This window comes from Danio rerio, chromosome 10, assembly GCF_049306965.1.
Source record: "Danio rerio strain Tuebingen ecotype United States chromosome 10, GRCz12tu, whole genome shotgun sequence".
Classification (NCBI taxonomy): domain Eukaryota; kingdom Metazoa; phylum Chordata; class Actinopteri; order Cypriniformes; family Danionidae; genus Danio; species Danio rerio.
In genome coordinates, this window is record NC_133185.1 from 41456717 (window position 1) to 41484111 (window position 27395).

At 35.6% G+C, this 27395-nt stretch overlaps 1 protein-coding gene across 2 annotated transcripts; it reads right to left on the reverse strand.

Annotated features, from left to right (window-relative positions):
- katnal1 (katanin p60 subunit A-like 1) lies at positions 1-27312 on the reverse strand. 2 transcript variants are annotated; one of them, NM_001007431.1, is given in 11 exon segments: positions 1-670; positions 3168-3294; positions 6168-6302; positions 8980-9106; positions 10921-11079; positions 11418-11523; positions 13527-13654; positions 15904-16066; positions 16386-16546; positions 22489-22736; positions 27230-27312. In NM_001007431.1, coding segments are annotated over 10 exon segments (1467 nt in total). In that variant the 5' UTR covers positions 22651-22736; positions 27230-27312; the 3' UTR covers positions 1-471.
- Between the last annotated feature and the right edge of the window lie 83 nt (positions 27313-27395).

The following is a 27395-nucleotide window of genomic DNA, read 5'->3' on the forward strand; positions in this document are numbered from 1 at the left end:
TAAGTAGAGAATAAATGTTAATTTATTATAATTATCAAATAAAACACATAAGAACACAACATCTCTAAACACTAATAAAACATAAAAAAAAACATCCAGCACAGTACCAAGATTATGCTGCTCTCCCTTGTCAAGTATTATTTTCACAAAATTGAAACTTAAGACAACTCAGCCGATTTCCATCTGTTAGTGGAGAATGAAGTTAGAAATGTCTTGAAACTGAGATGCTAGAAACATGTAAAGATGGCTCCGTGTCAAACACAGATCAGTAGTGCATTTCTGACAATTAAAGGTGCGTCTTTTCTCAGTCCAAACATGCCCAAACGCATCTGGCTCCACTAGTTTTCAGTAGCATTTTTGCATTTAAAAAGTCTCTACAGACATCACACCATGTCTTCCCCCCCACCCCCAAGTATTGGTACAGAGTGAGTTCTCCCACATTCACACTTATCTTGTAGGGGTGATTTGTCTTCACACAGACCCAAATTCGGACATCCAGGACTCATATTTCTCCAGGTCGGCCGCTGAGACGGATTTGGAGATCTTTTTGAGTGCGAGCTCAAAGTCCTCCATGGTGACCGGCATCTGAAGCTCGTCTTTAGAAAGAGCTCGTATCTCCTCAGGACTCAAACCCTGGATCCTCCTGCGCATCGCCATCATCGACGCATCTCTGAGAGCACAAACGCAACATTAAGCAGGCTCATTTACATCATTAAACCCACATGATTAAACCCAGACAGCCTAACTTGTGCTAACAATTATGAAAAATGTTTTACTGTCATTCGAAACAACAATATTCGAAGTAACATAAGTTTGGTCCAGTTGTTTACCAATTAACTGGTTTTAAAAATACTTAAAGATAACAATTTTATTTAAATTCTTAAAAGTCCAGTGAAATGTTTTCAAATGTTAGTGTAAGTTTGTTAGTCTTCAAGGATATCTATAAGCTAGTGTGGTACAAAACAATGACAAAATTCGAGATTATTAGATATAAAACTGTAAAACCATGTAAAGCTTGCAGTTTGTCACTTGTGCTTAAATAAATCAACGATATTTTTGACATCACTTTTAGTTTCTCATCAAATCTTGAGAAATCAAATGCTGTCTAGTATCTGTCATGCCCCGTCCCCTTCAAGAAACTTCACATTTGCTTATCATTTGATGCGCTTGAGCTAAAATGCCCATTTTAAAGCACTTGATGGGACCTTTAACTATTTTATAAGTATAATAAAATAAGTATAAATAATTTATTTTAACCATATTTAATTTTTGAAATTCCCATGGAAATTAAGGCTTTATTAATTTACAGGTCTTAAATTTTCGTAAAATCAGGCAGTTCGTTTATTTGTCTGTTTGGTTATTTATAAATATTCTTCTAAATTGGAGATCTGCTGATTTTGTCCTGCTTGAGAACCACTGAAACAAGCATTAAAGTCACCATTAAATCAAAACCGTCAATTCTCAGTGAATACTGTCATATTTTAGGATGCACATTGCCCAAAAAAATAAAAAATAAATATGCAGACTTGACTTTTTTTTTTTTAAACTTATGTTGATTTTAATTTCAAAATTAATATAAATATTAATCTAAGCAGAAGCTGCCATTTTATTTATTTAACAATTATTAATAAATAAATGTATTTAATAACTGAAATGTTCATAAAACTGGGTTATTCATTCATTCATTTTCCTTCGGCTCGGTCCCTTTATTCATCTAGGGTCACCACAGGGGAATGAACTGCCAACTTATCCAGCATACATTTTACACAGCAGATGTTCCAGCTGCAACCCACTGCTAATTTCGTTTATTTAATTCATAAATGGGGAGAACATGCTCCACACAGAAATACCAACTGACCCAGCCGGGACTGGAACCAGAGACATTCTTGGAGTGTGTTAACCACTGAGCAACCCTGCTGCCAAAACTGGGTTTTATTTCAATTAAAAATACAAAAATGCAGTTTTTCAATAAACTTTCTATCAATTGATTTAGCTTTATGATGGCTTTATTATTTCCATTTATTACTGTTTTAGTCATGGTACGGCAGCAAATTCCCTTTATTGTTTTTCCAGAATGACTGTATAGTTCACAGGTGTCAAACTTAGTTCCTGGAGAACCGCAGCTCTGTTTAGTTTAAACCCTAAATTAACACACTTACCTGTAGGTTTCAAACAAGCCTGAAAGACTCAATTAGTTTGATCAGATGTGTTGATTTAAAGTTGAAGCTAAACTGTGCAGAGCTGCGGCCCTCCAGGAACTGAATATGACACCTGTGGCTTTTGTTTCTAGCCATATTGACCTAGAAATTAGCAACTTTGTCAGCGTCAATAGCCTTGTGGTTAAGTGCGCTGGCATATAGCACTGAAATACTCACAGTGAACCAAGCCATCTCAAGGTCTTTCTTCCCCGCTCTCTCTCTGCTCTCAATGCTTTCCTTACTGTCCTATCCTAAAATAGCAACTTTTAATTTTTCGTTGGGGGTGGCGCAGTGGGTAGCACTGTTGCCAACAGTTAAAAGCTAAATGGTTCGTAGTGTATGTATGAATGTCCTGGTCCTCCAGGTTGGGGGTTAAGCGTTGGGATAACAAACCACCTCGTAGATGTAACGAAAACGAAACACCAACATGGTGCAGCTATATATCAAGATCTTAGTTGACAGTTTGCAATCATTGTTGATCTTAGTTGATCTCAATGTAACAACAGAAGAGTCAAGCTTTAAACAGGAAAATGATCTAAACTCTTCTTTGAATTTTTTGAGTGAGATGCTAATGGTCTGATCTGATTCAATTATCTATGCTAAGCTAAGCTAAAAGTACTCCATACAGACCCGTAGATCAGCTGAATGGATTCAAAAATGGTTTAAAACTGTTTAACTCTAGGGAAGTTTTAAATTAAACCTTAATCCAAAAAGATTGAACTGTTGCTTTAAGCATCTAGCTCTGGTTGGTGTGGTTTGCCAATTTTGTTCTATTGAGGAGTTTTTTTCTGCAGTGCTGAAGGGCAAAATAAATGGAAAATAATCTAATGGGGCGCTAGCAGCAAAATGAGCTCGAGTCTGTTCTTTCTGCCAGTGATTTTGTCACTTTGCTGTGTACTGCGCACAGAGAAACTTCAGGTGCAGTTCAGTGAGGACGGGGTGTTCTCTAATCCTAAAAACACACTGTACCTGCAGACGTTGGTGATGTCAGCACCCGAATAACCCTCAATCTTCTCAGCGATGACGGTCAGGTCCACATCAGACGCCACATCCACTTCTCTCAGATTGATCTTCAGCAGCTCTGCCCGGCCCTTAGCTGTGGAGTTTGGTATCAGTTAGCTTTGTTTGTTTTTATTCAAAATACATTCATCATGACATTGGCTTGACTTCTTTTTAGAAACACAAGTCACTTGTTTATACTCTGAGAGGTGTTTCTATATATTTCAAAGGGAAATTTCATATTTCAAAAATAAACGGAGCACCTCGCCTGAGGCCTCGTTTACACTAATATGTTTTAGTTTAAAAATGCTTAAGTTTTGCTACAGTTACGCCTTACGTCCACAATACGCCAGAGTTTGAGCACTGAAAATGAATCTTTTTAAAAACGCTGAAGAGGCCGTTTTGGTTTTAAAATGCTGCTCCTCCATCTCAGTGTGGATGGGGGACAATGGAGACACCTGAGCATGGCTGCAGACATTCGCCTATCTGATTGGGGCTTTTTCCTCAATATTAAGTAGCCTATAAAGTTCAATCTTGCATTCTTTTCAGACTTGGCAAGTTTGATATGAAAAAAACAATCTCCCGAGGACACATCGGGTAAATCTTCAAAGAGAACAGTGTAGCTACTTTATAACGTCATTAACATCACCCTGGCTTGGCTGTTTCACCATCTCAACTATAAAATGAAAACATGATATAAGGAACTGCCTATTTTCACTTTGATATTAACAATTTAACAGGCACCAAAAATGTTGAGGCGTTGTATAGCTATGTATTTATAGGACCGTCATCTTCACTGTATGCATATTTATAACAAACGGAGCCTATAACATTCCTGCCTCCTTAACAAGATGAATGAAATATCGCGCTTAACAAATATAGTGAGATTAAATCCTGCGGAAGATTCTTGTTTTACTGTCCGACGTGCACAACTCTCACCTGGGGAGCTCTGCTCAAAGCACCCCGCTAACTGCCTGGAGCTACAATGCGCACATACGCTGCAGTGCATGACAGGGTGTGTGTGTGGTCACGTGATGTGCGTTTTCAGAGGTGAAGTGTGGATGGAGAGCTGCTCAGAAACGCTAGGTGAAATGCCAGTGTGGACGTGGATCGTTTAAGTTCTATAACGCTGTTTTGAAATTAAAACGTACTAGTGTAAACGTGGCCTGAGAAACAGGTGAACCCAAGATTATTTGTAAAGCTCATTTCCCCCATGCTAGCAGTGTAGGTTTGACATTTTTAATGAATGTTGTTTATAATAATTGACTGCAGAGTTTTTTTTTTTAATAGTGTTAAATGTAGTTAATTTATTTGTATTGCAGAAAATATTCTCTTACTATTTATATTCTATTATTTCAATATATTTTTATATATAATTATTCTAAATTTAAATAGAATGACTTATGTTTTTATTTTATCCCCCAAAACAACACAATAATGTAATATATTACCAATGAAGCATTTAAACTTTGTTGTGTTATTTGTTAGTTTACTTTCTCAATTAGTTTATGCTGTTTGTAATTTTAAAATTATATTAGATATACTCATATTTTTTTTAAAAGCTTCAACTTTCAGTGCCACAGATTAATGTTATTATACTGCCAGGTATTTATACAGTATATATATGCAGAAGAGCATCTCTGAAAGCACAACATGTCGAACCTTGTGGCGGATGGGATATAGTAGCAGAAGGGTGCCACTCCTGTCAGCTAAGAACAGAAAACTGAGGCTACAGTTCGCACAGGCTCACCAAAATTGGACAATAGAAGATTGGAAAAACATTGCCTGGTCTGATGAGTCTCGATTTCTGCTGTAACATTGGGATGGTAGGATCAATATTTGGCATCAACAACATAAAAGCATGCATCCACCCTGCCTTGTATCAATGGTTCAGGCTGGTGGTGGTGATTTATTGGTGTGGGGGATATTTTCTTGGCACACATTGGGCCCATTAGTACCAACTGAGCATCGTGTTAACGCCGCAGCCTACCTGAGCATTGTTGCTCACCATGTCCATCCCTTTATGACCACAATGTACTTATCTTCTGATGGCTACTTCCAGCAGGACAACACGCCATGTCATAAAGCACGAATCATCTAAGACTGGTTTATTAAACATGACAATGAGTTCACTGTTCTCTAATGTCCTCCACAGTCACCGGATCTCAATCCAATAGAGCACCTTTGGGATGTGGTGGAACGGGAAATTTGCATGAATGTGCAGCTGACAAATCTGCAGCAACTGCATGATCCTATCATGTCAATATGGATTGAAATCTCTGGGGAATATTTCCAGGACCTTGTTGAATTGATCCCACAAAGGATTAAAGCAGTTCTGAAGGCAAATGGGAGTCAAACCTGGTACTAGTAAGGTGTACCTAATAAAGTGGCCGGTGACAATGCATATAGAACTGGCGAATCCTAATATATATATATATATATTTTTTTTTTGCAATTATTATTTATTATTATTATTATTATTTTCTTAAAGTTGAGAAAAAGTTTGAGAAAGTTTGTCGTTTGTATGCTTCAGTATACAGGTTTCATTGTTTTTTCTATTTTTATAAAGTTTTCAAGTTTAAAGTTGAACGATATTAATTTACATACCACTCATTTCATCATTTACAATTAAAAAAATATTATCTTAATGGTCCTTAAAATAACACTATCACCTTATTCATATTTATACCATTTCTATTTTCCCCCTTATGGTTTCAGGCAGAAATATGTTCTTTTATAAACCTGAGGTATTCTTGTCTTTCGCCAATTTGAAATGCTAAAATCCAGACCCTGTAACAGTAACAATGGAGTTACATCAGACAGTGAATCCTCGCGAGCAATGACTAACCCACTGACCTACCAGCACACGATGAATGGATGGAGATTAGTCAGTCTGGTTGATCAGTGAGTGGGTGAACGGAGGAGCCGTGACTGCCTGCAGGATGTGAGTGCGTGTGGGTTTGAGTGTACCAGTGGGCAGCGGGATGTAGATCCTCTTCTCTAGTCGTCTCCTCAGAGCCTCATCGATGTCCCAGGGGAAGTTAGTGGCTGCCAGGACCATCACCATTTTAGAGGGGTCTTCACTCTCTTGAGCGCCTCCTACACCTGATGCCGTTACACGGGTGGGTGGTAAACAGTAGTGGGAAGAGTACTGTAAAATCATACTCAAGTACCATTACTTCCCAAAAATACATATAAAGAAATTAAAGTATGCGTTATAATACTATAGAAAAAATAAAATAATAAAAATGAAAAACATCAGCACACTACCACTTCAGCTCTTTTAAAAAAAGAGGTTTAATAGGAAAACTCTTCAAACCTCCTGTGATTTTTTTTCCATTTTTTAAATATTTCCCAAACAAACATTAAAGTCGCTTTATGTGAGTTTGTGACTCTTCTAATGCATAAAAATGCCATAATATGTTTGCAAATATTTAAGAAACTTGCTTAGTGAACATTCTTGTTTATCTGAAAAACAATGCTGAAGTCAGATATTCTGCGCTGTAATGCTGTCTTTGTTTCGTTCATTTTAACCAGCCTAATGCCACTTATATTTCAGCACCCCGGGTTACTTTGGTGGAAAACCGCGTATTTCATTCATTCATTCAGAGAGCCTTGAAATGCTAAATGCGACCTCCGGTGGACGGTAGCAGACTCTGAAATGAGGCAGATTCAGAGTTTCACATGAGGTAATTTATTAGCAAACAATATAACTATTATGAATGTAAACATTAGGTGAGCAGGTTACATTGTAACCTCATGTCCAAACAAGACGCTTCGTGATGAGATTTGCAGTGATAAGCAATTTTGCTGTTTGCACCAGACGAAACATGACAGAAATTTAAATACAGCCATTCAGAAGCACAGAATATGCACTCACTCACCAAATGGTAAGGTTTATAATGTAATTAATACATATTAAACCTTTTAAACATTATTAAATGTAGACACTGAATCACTGATATGTGTTGGTTTACACTTAAGTTCAATTTCAAACTGTTTATTTTATTTTCACAATCTGAGGTGAACTATCTGCTGCTGCTTTCAGTAGTACGGCAATAAATATCATTTAAAATGGCATTCAAACTCACATTGTTAGCATTTAACACTGAAGAAAGCACATGAGGTGTACCTGAGGTGAGCATTGTTTTCTGTTGCTCAGGTGTAAGACATAGAAGCTCTTTCTAATATATTAATTTGAGGTGTTTGATGGGACAAAGCTATAAATAAAATATATACTAAAAAATATAAATATGAAAATATACTAAAAAAATATAACTAAAATATTCCTTCTATCAGGTGTTGTTGCTTTTATTTAGAACACAATTTAAATCACTCGCTCCTGTCCTCAATCTGACAACCTATGCTTGCGTTTGTTTTAATCCAGAATTGCAATACCAAGTTCAACCACTGGGTGTCAAACATAAATACTGGACCTTTAACAGAGTAAGGAATTTTTCCACAGTATTTGCTATAATATTTATTTCTTCTGGAGAAAGTCTTATTTGCTTTATTTTGGCTAGAATAAAAGCCTTTATTTTCTTTTTTTTTATATATATATATATATATATATATATATATATATATAATTTTAAGGTCAATATTATTAGCCCCCCTAAGCAACATTTTCCAGATTTTCTAAGGTTTAAACCATCATTATACAATGACTTGCCTAATTACACTAACTTGCCTAAATAACCTAGTTATCCTAGTTAAGCTTTTAAATGTAACTTTAAACTGTACAGAAGTATCTTGAAAAATATCTAGTCAAATATTATGTACTGTCATCATGGCAAAGACAAAATAAATCAGTTATTAGAACTATTATGTTTAGAAATGTCTTCTTGAGTAAAACAGAAATTGGGAAAAAATATACAGCGGGCTAATAATTCTGATTTCAACTATATGTATTATATGTATTCTAAATACTACTCAAAGAATGAATAAAAAGTAGCTCTTCTAAAAGTCCTGAAGAATAGTGAATATTATGCCGTGAAAATTATTCCATCTTATTCTCTTAAATTAAAAATGAGGCTGATATCAGTGCTATTTTCTTGTAAGGGTGTTTGTAGGTGCAAGTTAAATTATTTGCAATTCATGGACTACACATTTGAGATTAATTTGATGTGAGAACACATTACATTATTGTAATCACCTGACAGAAAGCAGGTTGATGTTTATATGCAAAGTAAACACACAGTAACCTAAGAGGCAAAAATATAGCTGTGTTGATATGCTAACGCTTGGGTTATGCACTTTGAACCCTGACTAACAAGCTGCGAGTGTTTAATTAGCGCTACAAAAAAGCTCATGAAGCACTGATAGAATACATGCAATTTGTGCATGTGTTTGAAAACGTAACATTCTGTAGTGCATATAGATATTCCTCAGGACCATTTCAGGATTTCATCGAACAGTCATCATTACAGTGGGCATCCGTCATCTTTTTATCAGTGACATGCAGTGTTAACAGTCTCACTGTCTTTAAGCAATTTGATTGGACGAAAATCTGATTATTTTACTTTTCTAATTGCCATAGACGACCAAAATAAAACATACAAAAGTAGTGAATGCAAGTTGAAGGAAAGTAGTGCAGTAAAATTACTGATGCAGCACTAAAAATGTACTCAAGTAAATGTAAGAGTACATTTTTTAAACTACTAAGGAAGTATAATTCCTTAAATTACTCAAATAAGGAAAGTACTTGTAATTTGTTACTTTACCCCAGTGTAATATGAGTCACTATCTTATTATAGCAGAGTGGTGGATTCACTAAACTCACCGTCCATCTGCACCAGTAACTCTGACTTGACTCTGCGACTCGCCTCATGTTCATCTGATGTGCCGCGTCTGCCACATATAGAGTCAATCTCATCAATAAAAATGGTTGTGGGAGCATAAAAACGGGCCTGTTAAAGGGGAAAAATTACATTGTTATAACTTGTTGTTTTCATTTCCCAGATCTTAAATTTCCATAAACAAAATGACTAAATTTATTATTATTATTTTAAATATAATAAGGAGCAATATTTGCACTGGAATATAATATTTTTAGTCTCAATATTTTAGTAAATTTTAAATAAGGCAATAAAGCAATATTTGCAATTTAATATAATATTTAGGCGGAATATTTGTATTATTAAAAATATTTTAAATATAATAGGGAGCAATATTTGCATTGGAATATAATATTTTTAGTCTACATATTATTATTATTTTAAATATAATAAGGACCAATATTTGCATTGGAATATAATATTTTTAGGCATATTATTATTATTATTATTATTTGAAATATAATAAGGAGCAATATTTGCTTTGGAATATAATATTTTAGGCATAATATTATTATTATTATTATTTTAAAAAAGGACCAATATTTGCATTGGAATATAAAATTTTTAGGCGTATTATTATTATTATTATTATTATTATTTTATATAATGAGCAATATTTACATTAAAATATAATATTTTAGGCAGTATATTATTATTATTATTATTTTAAATATAATAAGAAGCAATATTTGCATTGAAATAAAATAATGTTAGGTGGAATATTGTTATTGTTTTAAACATAATGAGCAATATTTGCACTGGAATATACACTTTTTAGTCAGAATATTTTTATTATTATTTTAAATATAATAAGGAGCAATATTTGCATTGAAGTTAATTTTTAGGAAGCATATTTTTTCTAAACTTAGAATGGAGTATATTCCCCATACAAAAAAACTATGAACATTGTGCTTTTCTTGATTCCTAATACATTTTAAATATGCACTCACTTTCCTTTAATTTCGGGTTTGATTGTTTGTGTATTCTTTATTATATATACTTTTTCACTCCATAACAAATTAAACCAAAACTAAATTATCATTATTATTATTATTTATTACTACCTCTATTGGTAAGTTAAGTCAAATAACACTGATTTTAATTTTAACACACTTTTATGGGACATTTATTTCTCCAACTAAAGATAACGAACCATCCCTTTTTCCTAAAAGATGTTTTTCTTATTTCCCCCTCTCACTCATTTACTGACTAACTAACTGTTCACTCATCAAAAATACAGTGTTTATCATTAATGTGTAATAGCAGCTGTTTGTCAGAATTATATTATTAACGTTTACGAGGAGGTATTTTTATCTAAATGCTTTATATGTCTTTCCTAAAAAAAACATATTAAGCATTTAAGTCAAATAAACACTTCCAGCGCTATTATTTACACCTTTTTTGGTGCATTTTTCCATTAATTAACTAATAAATATTTTCCTCTATGTTGACCATTGGCATTATATTTTATTTCTGGAGTATCTTTCACTTTTTATTTTCATCTATTTATTCATCTTTCACTTTTTTACTACATTGTTGACTAAATAAAGTATAAAAGCACCTTTAAATAATGCAAAATGTGTCATGACACTAACATGCATTTTATATAGTAGATCCCAGTGTTAGAATATAGAGAAATCTACAGACTGATATTATGATTTTGCATGCAATCAGAGTTTCAGGATTTAAAGCTGTTTTTGTTCCTTTTTCTCCAGTTTTATCAATCAGAAACCATCTATTCTAGAGCTTCCCTATGGGATCTTAAATTTCAAGTACAAGTCTCATTTTTATCACTTTTAGTGGCATTGCTATAAGATTACACTTCAGGAAAAAAAATAGACAAACCCTATCACAGTCTATCCATTGCTTCCTCAATGATCACTTACCATTTCAAAGAGGAGCCGCACCAGTTTCTCAGACTCGCCCCTGTACTTTGAGGTCAGTGTGGAGGACGACACGTTGAAAAATGTTGTGCCACATTCAGTCGCAACCGCTTTCGCCAGCATGGTCTTTCCAGTGCCCGGAGGCCCCACCATCAGCACACCCTGACAGATAAACAGCATAATAATATGATTTTTGTGAATTTAAAACATATTCAGGTGATGATTCATGGAAGAAACAACTCTATAGATCAAACGGGATGTGCAAAAACAAACTGAAGAAAAACTATATGAGCTGATGAATAATACAGCAGAAAAGCTTGCATCCTGTCCACTAATATGAACTAGTATCACAGCACCCTCTAGTGGACTACAAAAATGAAGAAACGAATGCAAATCAAGAAATAAATGTTGGCAAAAACAAAGAATGACAGACTACTCCTCCATATGTGCGTATGGTGGGATGTCAAGCTCTGGCATCAGGTGTCACCTAACATATTAACCTTCCACGGACGGCGGATCCCCTTGAAGAAGTCTGGCATCCACATGGGCAGGACCACAGCCTCTCTCAGCAGCTTTTTGGCATCTTCCAGATCTGCTATGTCATCCCTGCAGAAAGAGTAAGACACGACAGCTTGCCTGAATCACCGTCCAGCACTGAATCACTAACTGCCACTGTGACTGACAGCTGTCGCTGACTCAGCACGCTATTTATTGTCTTCGGTGAAGTACAAAATTTAAACTTTCTGCATTGATCTTTACAGAGCCAATGCCTAGGCCCTGAGGGACGTTTTAGATCCTTTAGACTTTTTTAGATCTTTTAGACTTATTTAACACAAAATATGAGAAAATTTTTTGAATCACAATTGAATTCTTAAGCAAATAAGTAAATAAATTTAAAATAATAACGTCAAAAACTTAATTGAAACTCGACCCATTCATTTTTACTACAAAAATTAAACTTACTGCATCAATCCAAAACCAACTCGAACTTTACCCAATTGAAACTCAAAAACGATGAAAACTTCACCCAATTCATTTCATGACAGAAATTTAACTTACCGCATCAAGGTTTACATAGCCAATGCCTAGGCACTGATGTGTGTGTGTGTGTGTGTGTGTGTATGAGTGTGTACGGCTGTTTCCCAGTACCAGGTTGCGGCTGGAAGGGCATCCGCTGCGTAAATCATGCCAGAACAGTTGGCGGTTCATTCCACTGTCGCGACCAAAAGACTAAGCCAAAGGAAAATGAATAAATAATTGAATAAATGCTTTTTAAATATCTGGATAATGCACTTACTCAACCGATAAAATGAAGTGTGTATTGTTGAACACTTCATGCACTCACGGGTCATAGCTTTGCTCACGTAGTGAAAGGGGACGAGCTATCAGGTGCTGAGATTTCTTTTGAAACATGCAAGCAAAATTCCCCAACATCAGTGGTCATACACTTTAGCCACAAAGATGCATTCTGTTTGAATGGTCCCTTAAGCTATTTTAAAAGCTCATCGTTTTGTTTTTCTCCTACAATAAGTTCACATCCATCCAATGAAAACCCACTAATGTTCCCATAATACACACAACAGCATTTCTCAGAGTCTGAAATGGTTTGTTCAAGGATACAATCTATCTAAACCACCTTTCTGAGAGCCTGCTCTTCTCTGATTGGTCAGACGTGGCCAAATCTGTCAAATCTGCACTCACAGTATCGGTGTCTCATTTCATAGACTTCAAATGTGAGTCCTTCAAAGTCCACACAAGCCAAACCGAGCATTTAGAAATGAGATGATCTCGCCTACAGAGGACAGATCTCATCACCATGCAACCATCAAAGCTGCCATCAATAAGCAATAAAAAAACCTCCGATTTTTTTTTTCTAAGTGATTTTGAAACTTATTTTAAGCAATCTGAAGGCAAATCAAGGTTTACAGAAGCTGGAAATATATTTCCTTTATCTATACATGTACACACAAAAAAATTAAACTGTTTAGATATCCAAGTAAAATAAACCTAATTCATACATTTAATCCGGAGTTTTCTTTTAAAAACGTCCTGCCGTTATCAGCATGCAATGAATCTTGGGATGTTTGAGGCGCCAAGATGACGCAGTGCCCTTCGAATACATCGTTTGGAGGATACGGCCTTGAAAATGAGACACAGCTAGTGTGTGTTAGAAACCAAGTACATTCATTCATTAATTCATTTCTTTCTTCAATCATTCGTTTTCTTTTTGGCTTAGTCCCATTATTAAACAGGGGTCACCACAATGGAATAAACTGTCAACTTATCCAGTATATGTTTTAAGCAGCGGATGTCCTTCCAGCTGCAATATGCACATGCACATACACACTACATTGCAATAACTTTCCAAAATCATACTTGTGTCAAAATATTACAAAGTCTGTAAATGTTAACAGAAATCAGACACATACCAGCAGACAAAATACTGGCCTCTCATGATTATGTTGTCTTATAAACCTGCAATAATTTTCATTTAAATCAATAAAAGTATTTGTGTAATACTTTGTGTAATATTTGTGTAAGAAATGACCAATAAAATGGCATCAAAATTATATTCTACTAGTATGTAATGTAGTAAAATGGCACAATACCAGTGGATATTGGGATTGCGCGACACAATGTCTCTCTCCAGTGCATCCACCAGATCGCTGTCATATCCTGTGCCATCAAACTTCTTTTGTTCCACATCAGCAGCGCCCTCCTGAGCATTTCTCTTACTCTGAACACACACAGACAGACAGACAGGTACAACACATGGAATAGCAGAAAAACAGAACACATTTATGAGCTGACCAGAAATGAACCATAATTCGGACTCAGAGAGGTTTTCCTCAGCTTATATATATGATATGAGACAATATATGATATGAAACATGATATGACATGCATCGCATGATCAGGGCTTGATATTAACTTTTTTGATCACTAGCCACTGTGGCTAGTAGTTTTCCAACCTTACTAGCCACTTGCCATTTTTAACAGCCACAATTTTGTTGCTGGGAAAATTTATTTTATATGGATACATTTGAATTGGCACACTAAAATTACGTGATTTCAATTTTGTGTAATGTCAGCATGCCTCTATTAATGACATTTTTGTTGTGTTGTGCATGACCTTGCTCAATGAGCAAGAGCAAATGGGTTGTGGTTGCAATTAGTTTTATTTCACATGGCTTTTTAGAGCTCAACACAAAGAATTTACCAATTTTCTTTCTCTGGCCACACCAAACTAATAATTTCCTTGCTAAAAAATTAAAATAATGGGTCAAAACAAGCAAAATATAACTTTTATTCAACAAATATTATTGTTCTTTAAAAAACAATCAACAATTAAAAAAATATTCTCGTGTATCTAAAAGTATGTACAGTAGCTTGTCCAGGCTAAAGGTCCCAGATCATCAGTTAACTATATATAAATAGAGAGTTAATCTCCTAATAAAGCAAACGATAGTTGAACCTAGGATTCAGGGGGAACAATGTGCTTTTCGTCCAGGCTGTGGTACACTGGACCAGATTTATACCCTCACCAGGGTGCTCAAAGATTCATGGGAGTATGCCCAACCAGTTCACATGTGTTTTGTGGACTTTGAGAAGGCATTTGACCGTGTCCCTCGTGGCATTCTATGGAGGGTGCTCTGGGAGTATGGGGTCAGAGGCGCTCTGTTAAGGGCTGTCTTGTCCCTGTATGAACAGAGTAGGAGTTTGGTTCACATTGCCGGCAATAGGTCAAACTTGTTTCCAGTGCATGTTGGACTCCGGCAGAGCTGCCTTTTGTCACCAATTCTGTGCATAACTTTAATGGACAGAATTTCAAAGAGCATGCCTTGGGCTGGTCCGGTTCGGGGACCAAAGGATCTCATCTCTTTTAGTCGCAGACGATGTTGTTCGGTTGGCTTCATCAAACATGGACCTTCAACATGCACTTGGGGTTTTGTTCACGAGTGAGGGAAGGATAGAACATGAGACTGACAGGCGGATTGGTGCAGCGGCAGCAGTAATGCAGTCGATGTACAGGTCCGTTTTAGTCAAGAAGGAGCTGAGCCGAAAGGCAAAGCTCTCGATTAACCAGTCAATCTATGTTACTACTCTCACCTATGGTCATGAGCTTTGGGTCATGACCGAAAGAACAAAATCTTGGATATAAGCGGCCAAAATGAGTTTCCTTCGCAGGGTGGCAGGGCGCACACTTATAGATGAGGTGAGGAGCTCTGTCACCCGGGAGGAGCTCGGAGTAGAGCAGCTGCTCCTCCACATCGAGAGAAGTCAGCTGAGGTGGCTCGGGCATCTGTTTCGGATGCCTCCTGGACGCCTACCTAGGGAGGTATTCCAGGCATGTCTGACATTACAGGCATTTCTGGGGTAATCTACATTTGACAGGATGGACTGTACCTCGCGTATGTTTCACGAAGATTACTAAACGAAAAATATTTTGTTTTTAAGTCCACTTGAATCATTTAACACAGATTAAGTACAGATTTTAAGCTTTATCTGGATATATTTCCTACGTCTGTTAAGCAAGTATTCGCTGAGATTCCAGTGTGTTTATTGACCACAAAAACTGTCGTAAAAGCACATGTCTGGTCCGAGTTTCTTCCTCTGAGAAATGTCAGTCTATAGCAGGGGTGGCCAACTCTGTTCCTGGAGAGCCACCTTCCTGCAGATTTCAGTTGCTACCCATATCAAACACACCTGAACCAATTAATTAGGACCTGAACACCACGTGATAATTACTGGCAGGTGTGTTTGATATGGGTTGCAGCTGAAATCTGCAAGAAGGTGGCTCTCCAGGAACAGGGTTGGCCACCCCTGGTCTATAGCGATCAATGATTGGCTCCTTTACTAGTAGATGGGGCTTCATTCACACTATTGACCATTACACTTTTCCTCATTCAAGACTACACAAGTGACATGTCTTGTGTATTCTATAGTCTTTGACTAAATTAAAACTTGACCAGTCATGTAACTTACCTTTTCCTCCTTAGCCTTATTTCCACGTCCGTCACGGGTGTTGGGTCTGTCAGGTTTAATGTTGGCCTGACCTCTGCCAACAGCTCCACGATGCTGCATCCCGGGAGACTCTTTCCTCTGGGGCTTTGATAAAGGGACTGGTTTCTTCACCTGGACAGGTCCTCTATGACCACACAGAGTCACATTATCAGGTATAACTAACTAGCACTGCACTCAAAAATCACATACTGTATAGGGGGAACTTCATTAGGCTTAAAATGTATTTTGTGAATGCTTAAAAAAAATTCTGTAAAGCATGAATGTGTAATCTGAATGAAATACTAATATACCGCATCTACAATGTTTTTTTTTATTAATAAAACTAAACTAAATGCATTTTCACCAAATTCTTCTTGTATTTCTATCAGTGCTGTCTGCTAGAGCAGTGCATGAGTGAGCAGCCAGTGACAGCACTGAAGCCTGAAAATCTCTGTCTGCTGTACCTGTGCTCCGCTGGGGTTGGAGGAGGCCACACATCAGGGTCCCTTGGGCCTTCCTCAGGCACAGGGTTGGGGAAATCAACCGCTTTGTCCACCTTGAAACTCTCCAGGGTGCTTACAATGCTTTTCACCTGCTCATATTCCTCTGCCAGTTCCTGCCGTACCTGGGTTTAGAGAGGAGGGGAAACTGCATTAATTTGAGTCCTTCAGAATACATTCACTCTACCAGCATCATTATATTTTATGGGTAATCAGGGCTTGACTTTAACACCCGCCAACCCACCAAATGCTGGTAGATTTCACTGGCGGCTGGTTAGACAAACACCCTCACTAGCCACTTTGGCTAATTGAAAAGAATTTTTAAATTGCCAGTGTTGCCTTGTCACTAAATATTAGGATGATAGTTTAGGACTGTTTGTCAATATGCGTGCAAATGTGATCTTAGAATCGAAAAGCAGCAGGATTGATAAGTGTAAACATGAGCAAAAGATAGCAGGCGAATACCGAATGATGACAGTGTCGTGCGCACAGCTGATTTGATGCACGTGAGTGCTTAAAAGCACCCGAGTCCCGTTTCCTTGTGTGAAGCAACTGTGGCTGGAAACGCAACTGTTGTTACCACAGTCCTGCTGCTTTCAAGAGCTTGAGATTTTTTGTAAGCAGCAGCAGTTGCCTTTTTCGCTTTAACCATTCTTTGAACAGATTATTAATATGCCTAACATTAACAGACTGTTTTTCAATGGCTTTCTTTTGCTTGCAGTTATTTTTGTTAATGTGGTTTAATTATCATCCTTTACAATAACATTGCTTTAATAGGAGATTCACTTTCTGTTTATCTATAGTTAACGGGTGATCTGGGACCTTAAGCCTGGACTGACTGTGTAGCTTTAGATATGCAAGAATAATTTTTTTAATTGTTTTTTAAAAACATTTTTGTTGAATAAAAAGTTATATTTTGCTTGTTTTTACGCATTATAATAATAATTTGTGGCAAGGAAATAATTAGTTTGGTGTGGCCAGAGAAAAAAAAGATGAATCCTTAGTGTTGAGCCTTAAAAAGTGAATATAAACTGTGAAATGTGAAATAAAACTATTGCAATGCGACAGTATGAAAGCCCATTTGCTCATGCTCACTAAGCAAGGTCACAACACACAAAAAAAACTAAAATTAACGAGGAGGCATGTGGACATAACACAACATCTATATCAAGTAATTTTAGCATGCCAAAATCAAATGTATGCATATAAAATATATTTTCCCGACAACAAAACTGTGGCATGTGAAAAGGCCGGGTGGCTAGTAACGTTGGAAAACTACTAGCCACAGTGGCTGGTGATCAAAAAAGTTAATGTCAAACCCTGTGGGTAATCAATATAATGTGGATGAAAGAAGCCTCTTATGTTCAACACAGATTCTTTTACTGCCATCACACTGAAAAACTGAAATATTATTACAATTTTAAAATAAATTGTTGTGTATTTGAGTATATTTTAACATGCCATTTATTACTATAATGCAAAGCAGAATTTTTAGCATTAGTGCTCTAGTCAAAAATTAAATATAAATAAATATACAAATAAATAAACAAATAAATAAACAAATAAATAATCATTTTATATAATAAAACATATTTAAAAAGAATGTTTCAGATTTTATGCCTTTTAATTTTTGAACTGCAAATAATGTTTTTGCAGTTGATAATACAAATAAACAAGTGTGCATTTAAAATATATCAGTATTTAAAATATTAAATATATATATATATATATATATATATATATATATATATATATATATATATATATATATATATATATATATAGAGAGAGAGAGAGAGAGAGAGAGAGAGATATATATATATATATATATATATATATATATATATGCCTTAAAACAGTATTTTACGTTCACTAATGCTGCATTTCTTTGATTAAAACAGAGCAATATTGTGAAATATTATTATGATTTTTAAAAGCCTAACCAATTTATTCCATTTATATTGACATTTTAATATTTTAGAGTGAAACATTGTGGCAAACTATTCAAAAGTCTGAGGCAAGTTTCTTTTAAACTTTCTAATCATCAAAAATAAAGTTATTTCACAAATAATTTTATTTTATATTGTAATTATATTTCACAATATTACTCCATTAAGATCAAAGCAATGAGTTATTGGTGACAATTATATTTTCTTGGCATATTTTTTGTTTTATTGTATTGTCAACTGCAAAAAATATTAGGCAGCAACTTTTTTTAGATGGATAATAAAAAATAAATACTTTTGAGCATTCTGAATGATCGTGTGACTGGAGTAATGATACAGCTTTTTGCACCACGGTTATAAGTTCTTTTTTAAAATACATGAAACCATTTTAAACTGCACTTACATTTCACAATATCTTTACAGTAAATTCAATCAAATATATGCAGCAATGGTGAGCGGAAAATACTTTTTAAATCTTAATTGTTTCACATTTTTGATCAGCAGTGTACATTAAGTTCTACAGTTAAAGTCAAAATTATTATCCCCCTTTATATTTTTCCCCAATTTCTGTTTGTTTATTCATTCATTAGGATAAACCTCTGTTTAACGGAAAGATTTATTTCAACATATTTCTAAACATAATCATTTTAATACTCAGTTTAAACTCATAGTTGTAATAACTCATTTTTAACTGATTTCTTACCATGATCACAGTAAATAATATTTTACTAGATTTTATTCAAGACACTTCTATACAGCCAGGGCCGGATTAACCAATGGGCCTTATGGGCACAGGCCCAGGGGCCCGTGCGCACTAGGGGCCCCTGCGAGGGGGGAGAAAAAAAGACAATTTCGGAGTGTCTTTTTAGGCTAATTGCAAATAGCGCATCTAGTTGGACTAAGCTATTCAGGGTTTACGCCCATCGATGCCTGATTGATAGAGACAAGATAAGTAAAGAGCAGTGAAATAATACAGCCGTAGTGGCGCACCTTGTAAAGCACACAGCATCATCTTTTGACGCGATTAATCATAACATCGGTTCGAATCCACCATCAGTTGAACTCGTGCTATTTTTTTTTCTCCCCATTACATATCAGATTGGAAATATATTTATTTTTAACAGGAAAGAAACATTTTTTAAAAATAATGCAAATGTGATATAAAGTCACAAGTGTCTCGTGGGTATTTAATAATGTTTAGCCTTATTATAGGCGCCTGCCGCGCCTCCCTCTCTTCAAAGACTCTATTGCTTAGACAACTGTATTTCCTCTGAGCAAAAAAATCGCGATCAAATATTAATATTATTATTATATTTAAATTGCCTTTCTTTCTTTAACTAAACAGAATGCTGTAATTGGTCAAGTGCGGAAACGTCAGTTTTGTAATAACCCGCACTAAACTGAGCGGACTTTAGTGTAACGTTATATCTGTCATAGATCAAAAATGAGTGGACAAGTGGATTTAGCAAACGCGACAGAAAGAGGAGAGGAGGCATCTTTATTGAGGCATTTTCCATACACACCTTCTTTAAACAGACCCGTGATCAGGAGAATGAGGGTACAGAAGAAGACGTTAACTTTAAATGATGAGTAGCTAGCATTAACCAGGCAGAGGAGGCTAACGGCAGCGCAGCGCGGACTGGATTCATCGTGTGTAAGACAGACAGAAAGGGAGAGAGAGAGGGAGAGAGAAAAGGCCCAGAAGAGGAGAGAGACGGAAGAGAAGAGGTATAGTGTGTGTGATTTCGGATACTTTTAGGTTTATAATCAAGTCTTCATCACGAGAAGAGTAGAGAAAATACAGGGAGAGGAGGAGAGAGACAGTAAATCAGTGTTTGTATTATGAAAGACTCAGATTCATAGAACTCAGATTCATAGAACTGGATTGGAGAAGCATTGTGCGTTATATGCCACGGCAATAATATGCTTTATAAGTTTGTAAAACCAATACACTAAAATACCCTTAAAAAAAAAAAAAAAAAATATATATATATATATATATATATATATATATATATATATATATATATATATATATATATATATATATATATATATATATATGTAGTTTTATTAGTATTTTTATTTAATGCTTTGAAAAATAATTTAAATCTTTGCAGACTATAAATACATATGTACTATATATCATTTATTTAAATATGTGGGCAACAAATTATAGATTCATTTTATTTAAAAATTATTTTATTATTCTTATTTTTTAAATTCAACTATAGGGGTGCGGCCAGGTAGGGGGCCTTACAAGATAATGTGCCCAGGGGCCCCTGAGTTCTTAATCCGGGCCTGTATACAGCTTAAGATACATTTAAAGGCTTAACTAGGTTAATTAGGCTAACTAAGCAGATTAGGGTAATTAGGCAAGTTATTGTATAACAGTGGTTTGTTTTGTAGACTAAAAAAAAATGGGCTAAAGGGGGCTAATAATTTTCCTTAAAATGGTTTTAAACAAACCATGAACTGCTTTTATTCTAGCCAAAATAAAACAAATAAGACTTGCTCCAGATGAAAAATATTATAGGAAATACTGTAAAAATGTTCTTGCTCTGTTAAACATATTTGGAAAATATTTGGAAAAGAAAAGAAATTTCCAGGAGATTTAAAAATTTCAACTTCAACTGTATCAGTGCCCACAGGTTTGAAATTTACTTTCAGTGGTAGCTGGTAGCCACAAACTGAAACACACCATTTACCCAAATCACATAAATAGTTAACTATATGAGACAAACAATATATAATTAAATTGAACAATAATTTTAATATACACTGTGAAGTTTCAATGGGTAAAGTAAAAAATTAAAAAATAAATAAAAAAGAAGAACACATCCACAATTTCTCTTACTTTTATGCTATTCAGGAGCCATGTGCACCCGCTGACAGGTCAAATCTGCGTCTCTCTTTCTTTCAAGTTCAGAGCAAACTTAAATGCCAAAGCATTTTACATAAGTAAATAAAATAGCCTATGTAACATATTAACATCATCACATTAATGAAATAATCAGCAAATGAGAAATAAAAAACAGAAAAAGGAATAAAAAAAAGTCAATATCTCTAAAAATGATCATAATTACAAGATTAAAAGGAGATTATTAAGCCAAATGAGTTGATTAACCATTACTAATGATGTACATTTTCTCCGCGTATATTGTAAAATTTGTAAAAGTTGTTTAGATTTTAAAAATTAATCATTGAATGTTTCTCTCGCAAATTGCGAAGCAAAGCGAATAGCCTTAAGTAAAAAGGTGATGTAAACACGCATACAAGCTTTAGGAGGAAAAGCAAAAGTAGACTTTTTAGACATTTTAGGAGATTTAGAAACCCGGGGCAGACAAATTTTAAGTCCCAAAAAAATATGTCTCTGTGGGTCTGCAGAGCACGCGAGACCGTCAGTGTGTGTTGACTAGGCATGGGCCGGTTCTGATTGTGTAATAACCTTGGACAAAAATATCAAGGTTTCATGGTATCACGGTATTGTGATTACTGCTCTTGAATATGTTCTTTTTAAATGTAAAAAAAAAAAAACTAAAACTCTTTCTCTCTTTGAAAACAATATATTTTATTTTGTGAAAGACTTATAATATTTTGGAGCAGCAATCATGTCAGGCTAAAAAATTCAAATCAATCATTGACTTATGCTGTCTTCATTTCTTTCAAAAACACAGATTTCTTTACTATTTAAAACGACATCTTTTTCTGCTGAAAATTCTGTTGTAAATAAAAAAATCTTACTTATACCTTAGGAACGGTCCTACAGAAAATGTTGGCGGATTTAAAACATTAACTTTTCCAAACCGCTTTATACCTTGAAAACGGTTATCATCCCATTCCTAGTGTTGACAAGTCTCGCATGCACAGAACGTAACAGGTAAACGAGAGAAGATTTTCCACTACTTGATCAACTGCAGATGTTTGGTTATATTGAGCGGATGCAAAAAAAAATGTAAAGGATGTTAATAACAATAAAAAAAAAATCACTAAATTTACCTGGGCGGCCCACCCAGGTAAAGTCTATGTGTGGGAAGCACTGCTGTATATATTTTGGTATTAAATAAACAATCACTCATACATATTCAGTTAGACAGTTATAAAGTATAAGAGAGTTTTACCTGTTGCCATTTGACTTTCTGTGCAGGATCTCTGAGGGACTGACAGTGCTTATGGATCTGCTGTATAACACCTTGATAGTACACCATAGAAGAGTCATAGTTCCCCAAAAGCGCGTATTCTCTTCCTTTCTTAGCGTTGTCGCAGATCTCAGTCAGATTCATGATGAGAGAGAAATCAGAATGTTTCTTCAACACGACTGGAGTTCAGAGATTCTAGTTTGAGAGCTGCTGATATCAGGCCATGAGTCCTGAAGAGAACAGAGAGGCTGATAAGATGATGCAGAGCTGAATCAATCATTTACACTGATACAATTACTCAGTCTCGACTGCTCAAACGCATACAAGATACAGTTTAGTTTTGGCTGTGTGTAACTGCATTTTTATTGTTAACAGTTAATGGTGTGTGAGAAAATATACATTCATTGAGTATATGAAAATAGAAAATGTGCGTATGTGTACATTTGTACAAGCTGCGTATGAAATAAATGTGACAAATGGAAGCTGATAAGAGTAAAAGGCTTTTTCTTAAACACTACTGCTATTCCCCAATTGACTGATTACATCAAAAATTGCAAACTTTTATTTGTATTACAGATTTTCTGTTCAAATTGTTTACTTTAAATATGCAAATTAGGCTTAATTTAATAAAATGTCACTAATTTGCATATATTGTTTGCATAATATTATATAATTATTCATTTGGGGGCAGCACGGTGGCTCAGTGTCATCTCACAGCAAGAAGGTTGCTGGTTCGAGTCCCGGCTGGGTAAGTTGGCGTTTCTGTGTAAAGTTTGCATGTTCTCCCCGTGTTGGCGTGGGTTTGCTCCACAGTCCCAAGACACGCGGTACAGGTAAATTGAATAGACTAAATTGGCCGTAGTGTATAAGTGTGAATGTGAGTGTGTATGGGTGTTTCCCAGTACCGGGATGCAGCTGGAAAAGCATCCGCTGTGTAATACTGGATAATTGGCGGTTCATTCCGCTGTGGCGACCCCATAGTAATACAAGGACTAAGTCGAAGGAAAATCAATTAATGAAAATTCTTTTTACTCTTTTTATCAGTCGTATATTAGAGTCAAGTGATTTTAAAAAGGGGAATTAATGTGTCTCGCTTTTATCACTCTAGGCTTATTATTATTGACAAAAAATAAATATTTATTTGTAGGAAATACAGTATATAAAAAGGAAAATTGTATACAAGCATATGCAAAGTAAAGATATATAAAAAGTTTGAGTAAAAACTACAAATATGTAGGCTTTTGTGATTAAAAGTTTGTTTTCTTTCTACTAGACCAGTGATGCCCAAACTAGGGTCCGCGGGACAAAGTTGCCCATGGTAAACTATGATTTGGCCTGCCATGCCAGCTGAGAAGAGAGTGAGAATCAATCAATCTATCTATCCATTTACATATGTGTCTGTATGTCTGTCTATATATCTATATATCTGTAATATATGTATCTGTCTGTCTGTCTGTCTATGTATCTATCTATCTATCTATCTATCTATCTATCTATCTATCTATCTATCTATCTATCTATCTATTTATCTATTTATCTATCTGTCTGTCTATCTATCAATCTATGTCTGTCTGTCTATATGTCTAACTATTTGTGTATTTATGTATCTGTCAATTTACCTTTGGTCCACTGCACTCATTCAAGTTAGGTTTTTGGCCCTTCATAAGAAAAGGTTTGGGCACCCCTGCACTAGACTATACTCCATTAAACCTTACACTTTATGAAGAGCCAAAAAGCCCAAAATATAAATGTTATCATTCACAGTATGCAGCATATTTGGCATTTTTATATATTCATGATAAACTGCAACGTTCAATTTCAAGTGTTTTTTTTTCCGACCTGGTCTCCTTAAAGTGTATAAATTTGATGTTTTATTGTAATAACGTTTTAAAACGTACAGTAGTAACTGAGTCTTGAATAAATAAGCCAGTCTTCTCCACTTTTACATTACCTGACATTACCGTACCATGTAGATTGACCAATGACTGTAAAAAATATGGACGACGCGACAGCCCCTTTTCCCATTGAACGCCTTGAGGGCAAAACGCCTGCTTGACGGGCACAAACTGTCGCAAAAGACTGCTGAAATTGGAGCCTTGACATGCGCAGAAGGACTGTCTGATGGAGCCAGAGGAGGAGCCGCGAAAATGAGCGGAGTCGAGCTTCCAACCAAACGCTTTATGTAAAATCAACCACGCCCCCTGAACTTCTCACTCGACTGCCGGTGTCTGCACTATAACAAACGCTCACTGATGTAAATAGAAGCACTTACATTAAAAAACACAATAATATACAGTTTGAAAACGGTGTGATGTAAGCTGTTAAACTTTAATAAAAGCAATACATGCTGGACTGCAGAAATAAACGATCTTTTATACACTCTAGCCTGAATATGAGCACAAATAATATATTCTCTTATTGTTATATTTGTTGTTGGTATTTGTTATCATCATAGGGGTAGAAATAACACTGGTAAAATATGAACAATAACATATAAACAACACATACATTTTTAGAAAGGTTTTTATTTTTAAATAGCCATCAACAGAACCCAAAATATAGCCTACACATAACGATTTACCATGCGGGAAAATCGTGCATTTAGAAGATAAATACAGCAAGATTTTTAAATATCAAGAGGATATTTACACATCCCAACCCTGCAATTTGTCAATTTGTGCAAAAAAACTTTGCACTATTAATACAATGTCTATCTGCTGCAACATCACTAGTATATTGTTTATTCATTTTCGCTTGAATTGTTTATTTATTTAATTTTTTTGCCTCCGTTTTCATTTGGTTTATTCGATGCCTTCATGTTAGCTGGAGTGTTCAAATAAAACGGCAACAGTAAATGATGTAAATAAATAATATCTAAAATTTACAGCTCTATTAGGTTATATAAGATTCGATTTCAAGAACCTTATAATGATTTATAACAGCAAATTCAGTTTATTACTTAATAACATGCCAAAACTTAAAATGCAGAGACGTCCTGTAAAGCAAGTTCAAATAACCTTACAGGAGATCAACGTGGAGATTATTATTTAGACACAAAGAGAATTACTGCTAACGATCTCCTGTATTTTCCCCGTACTTAAATGGGTTTATTTTATTGTGCAGTTTTATTGTCATTTTCGTATTTCTTAATTGTGCACTACAAAATGTATTCAATTGTATTAATATTTAATACTTGTGCAATATACAGGTTTATTGTTATTTATTTTGTCCTTTATTTAAATAATTGCTATGTATGCTGTTTGCATCTTTATTCAAAGGTTAAACTCAGTGATACACTTTGCGTTCACATAGTAGCATGCGTTTGTTGTTATATCAACAAAAATGGTTGTAATAACGTTAACAAATGTGAGGGTTTTATATAATGAAGATTCAATCGCGCCAGCTCCAGGCAGCAGCGCACATAACCTACTTGCGGCGTCGCGGGCTGATTCCGGCTCGCATGCGGCAGCGCCTGCTCGCTCGGCCGCCGCATCTGGCTCAATTGACTATGGCTGGAATCGGGCAGTGAGTCCAGGCATCCGGAGTAAGTCCAGCAGAGGTAGTCAGTCTGAGGGGTAAGTCTCCGGCAGGCAAGAACTGGCCCCAGTGTATTTTGCTATCTGGGTGGCTAGGCGTGTATTAGCAAACTAATAAAGCCCGAAAAAAGCTCTGACCTTAGCGAATAAACAGTGTTCCACCAGATCATGTATGTCAGAAACTGTAGTTTACTGCTGAACTTATTTTGTCATAGTAAAATATCACAGAAATCGAGTAATAACACTTCAGTCTTCTGCCGAAGCTCAGACACCGCGCTTTGAGAAACTGTCAATCACAGCTGTCAATCACGATGACACGCCCAGCATTAAATTACTGCTAAAAACAAACTGTTTACAAAAATGAGGATCTGCACCTATTTCAGCACAATAATCAGTGCCTTAATCGACCAAAACCATCTTTCGGGACATTTTATTGCAAGTGTAATTAATTTTTTTATTTGGGCTCAAGTCTCCTTCATTAACACGGAGGAGGCGGGCTTTATGACTTGTACTGCAGCCAGCCCCCAGGGGGCGATCTAACGGCCGAGACCTTCACTCAAACGCAGGCTTGCGGCACACTTGAGATTGACTGAATACAATCAACATTAGAGGATTTCTATTTGGGTCTGAATGTAAATCTGCACTCACTACTAAACTCTGTTATACTAACCTTTGTCCTGACCACAAACAAAGCGACTGTCAAAATAAAGCATTTGTCGGACACCTGACGTGAGGCGCATAATAATTACCTTCCCAGGCGCCTCGTGTTTTTTTTAGTCGCGTGTTTTTTTCTGTATTTCCACCAAAATTATCTAAAGTGACAACACAAAACTAGTAATTCAAATTCAGTATGTTTTACTTAGTAAATCAAATATATCAATTCTTGCTTGCATGTAAGAGTAGCACTAACGTCATCGCCTTTCGTTTTCCTTGACAAGGGACTTGTAGTTTTTTCCGTTGTGCCTAAACCCAGACACACTATGAAACCAGCAATAACAAACTACATTACCCAGAAGGCAACAGTGGAAGACGCTCAAGATTTAGGCCAACGATAACAAAAAGGATTTGGAAGAAAACTAAATATAAAGTCAGTATGTTAGTTTATGGGTCCTTCTATGAACGTACGACATTATATATGCATTCAATGTTTAATTCCTCATTTGCATGCCAATGAGTAAATGTCTTACCTTTATTCAAGGCACTTTTACATTCGGCTGGTCCTCAGTCCGTTGCCTGCTGATGTTGCCATGGCCGCGGGAAGACGCGCACTGATGAGTGAGTGCATGTCTTGTGGGCGGGACTTGTGGTACCCTGTGTACACTTTATTTAGGCTATATTTTATAAAATATCCAA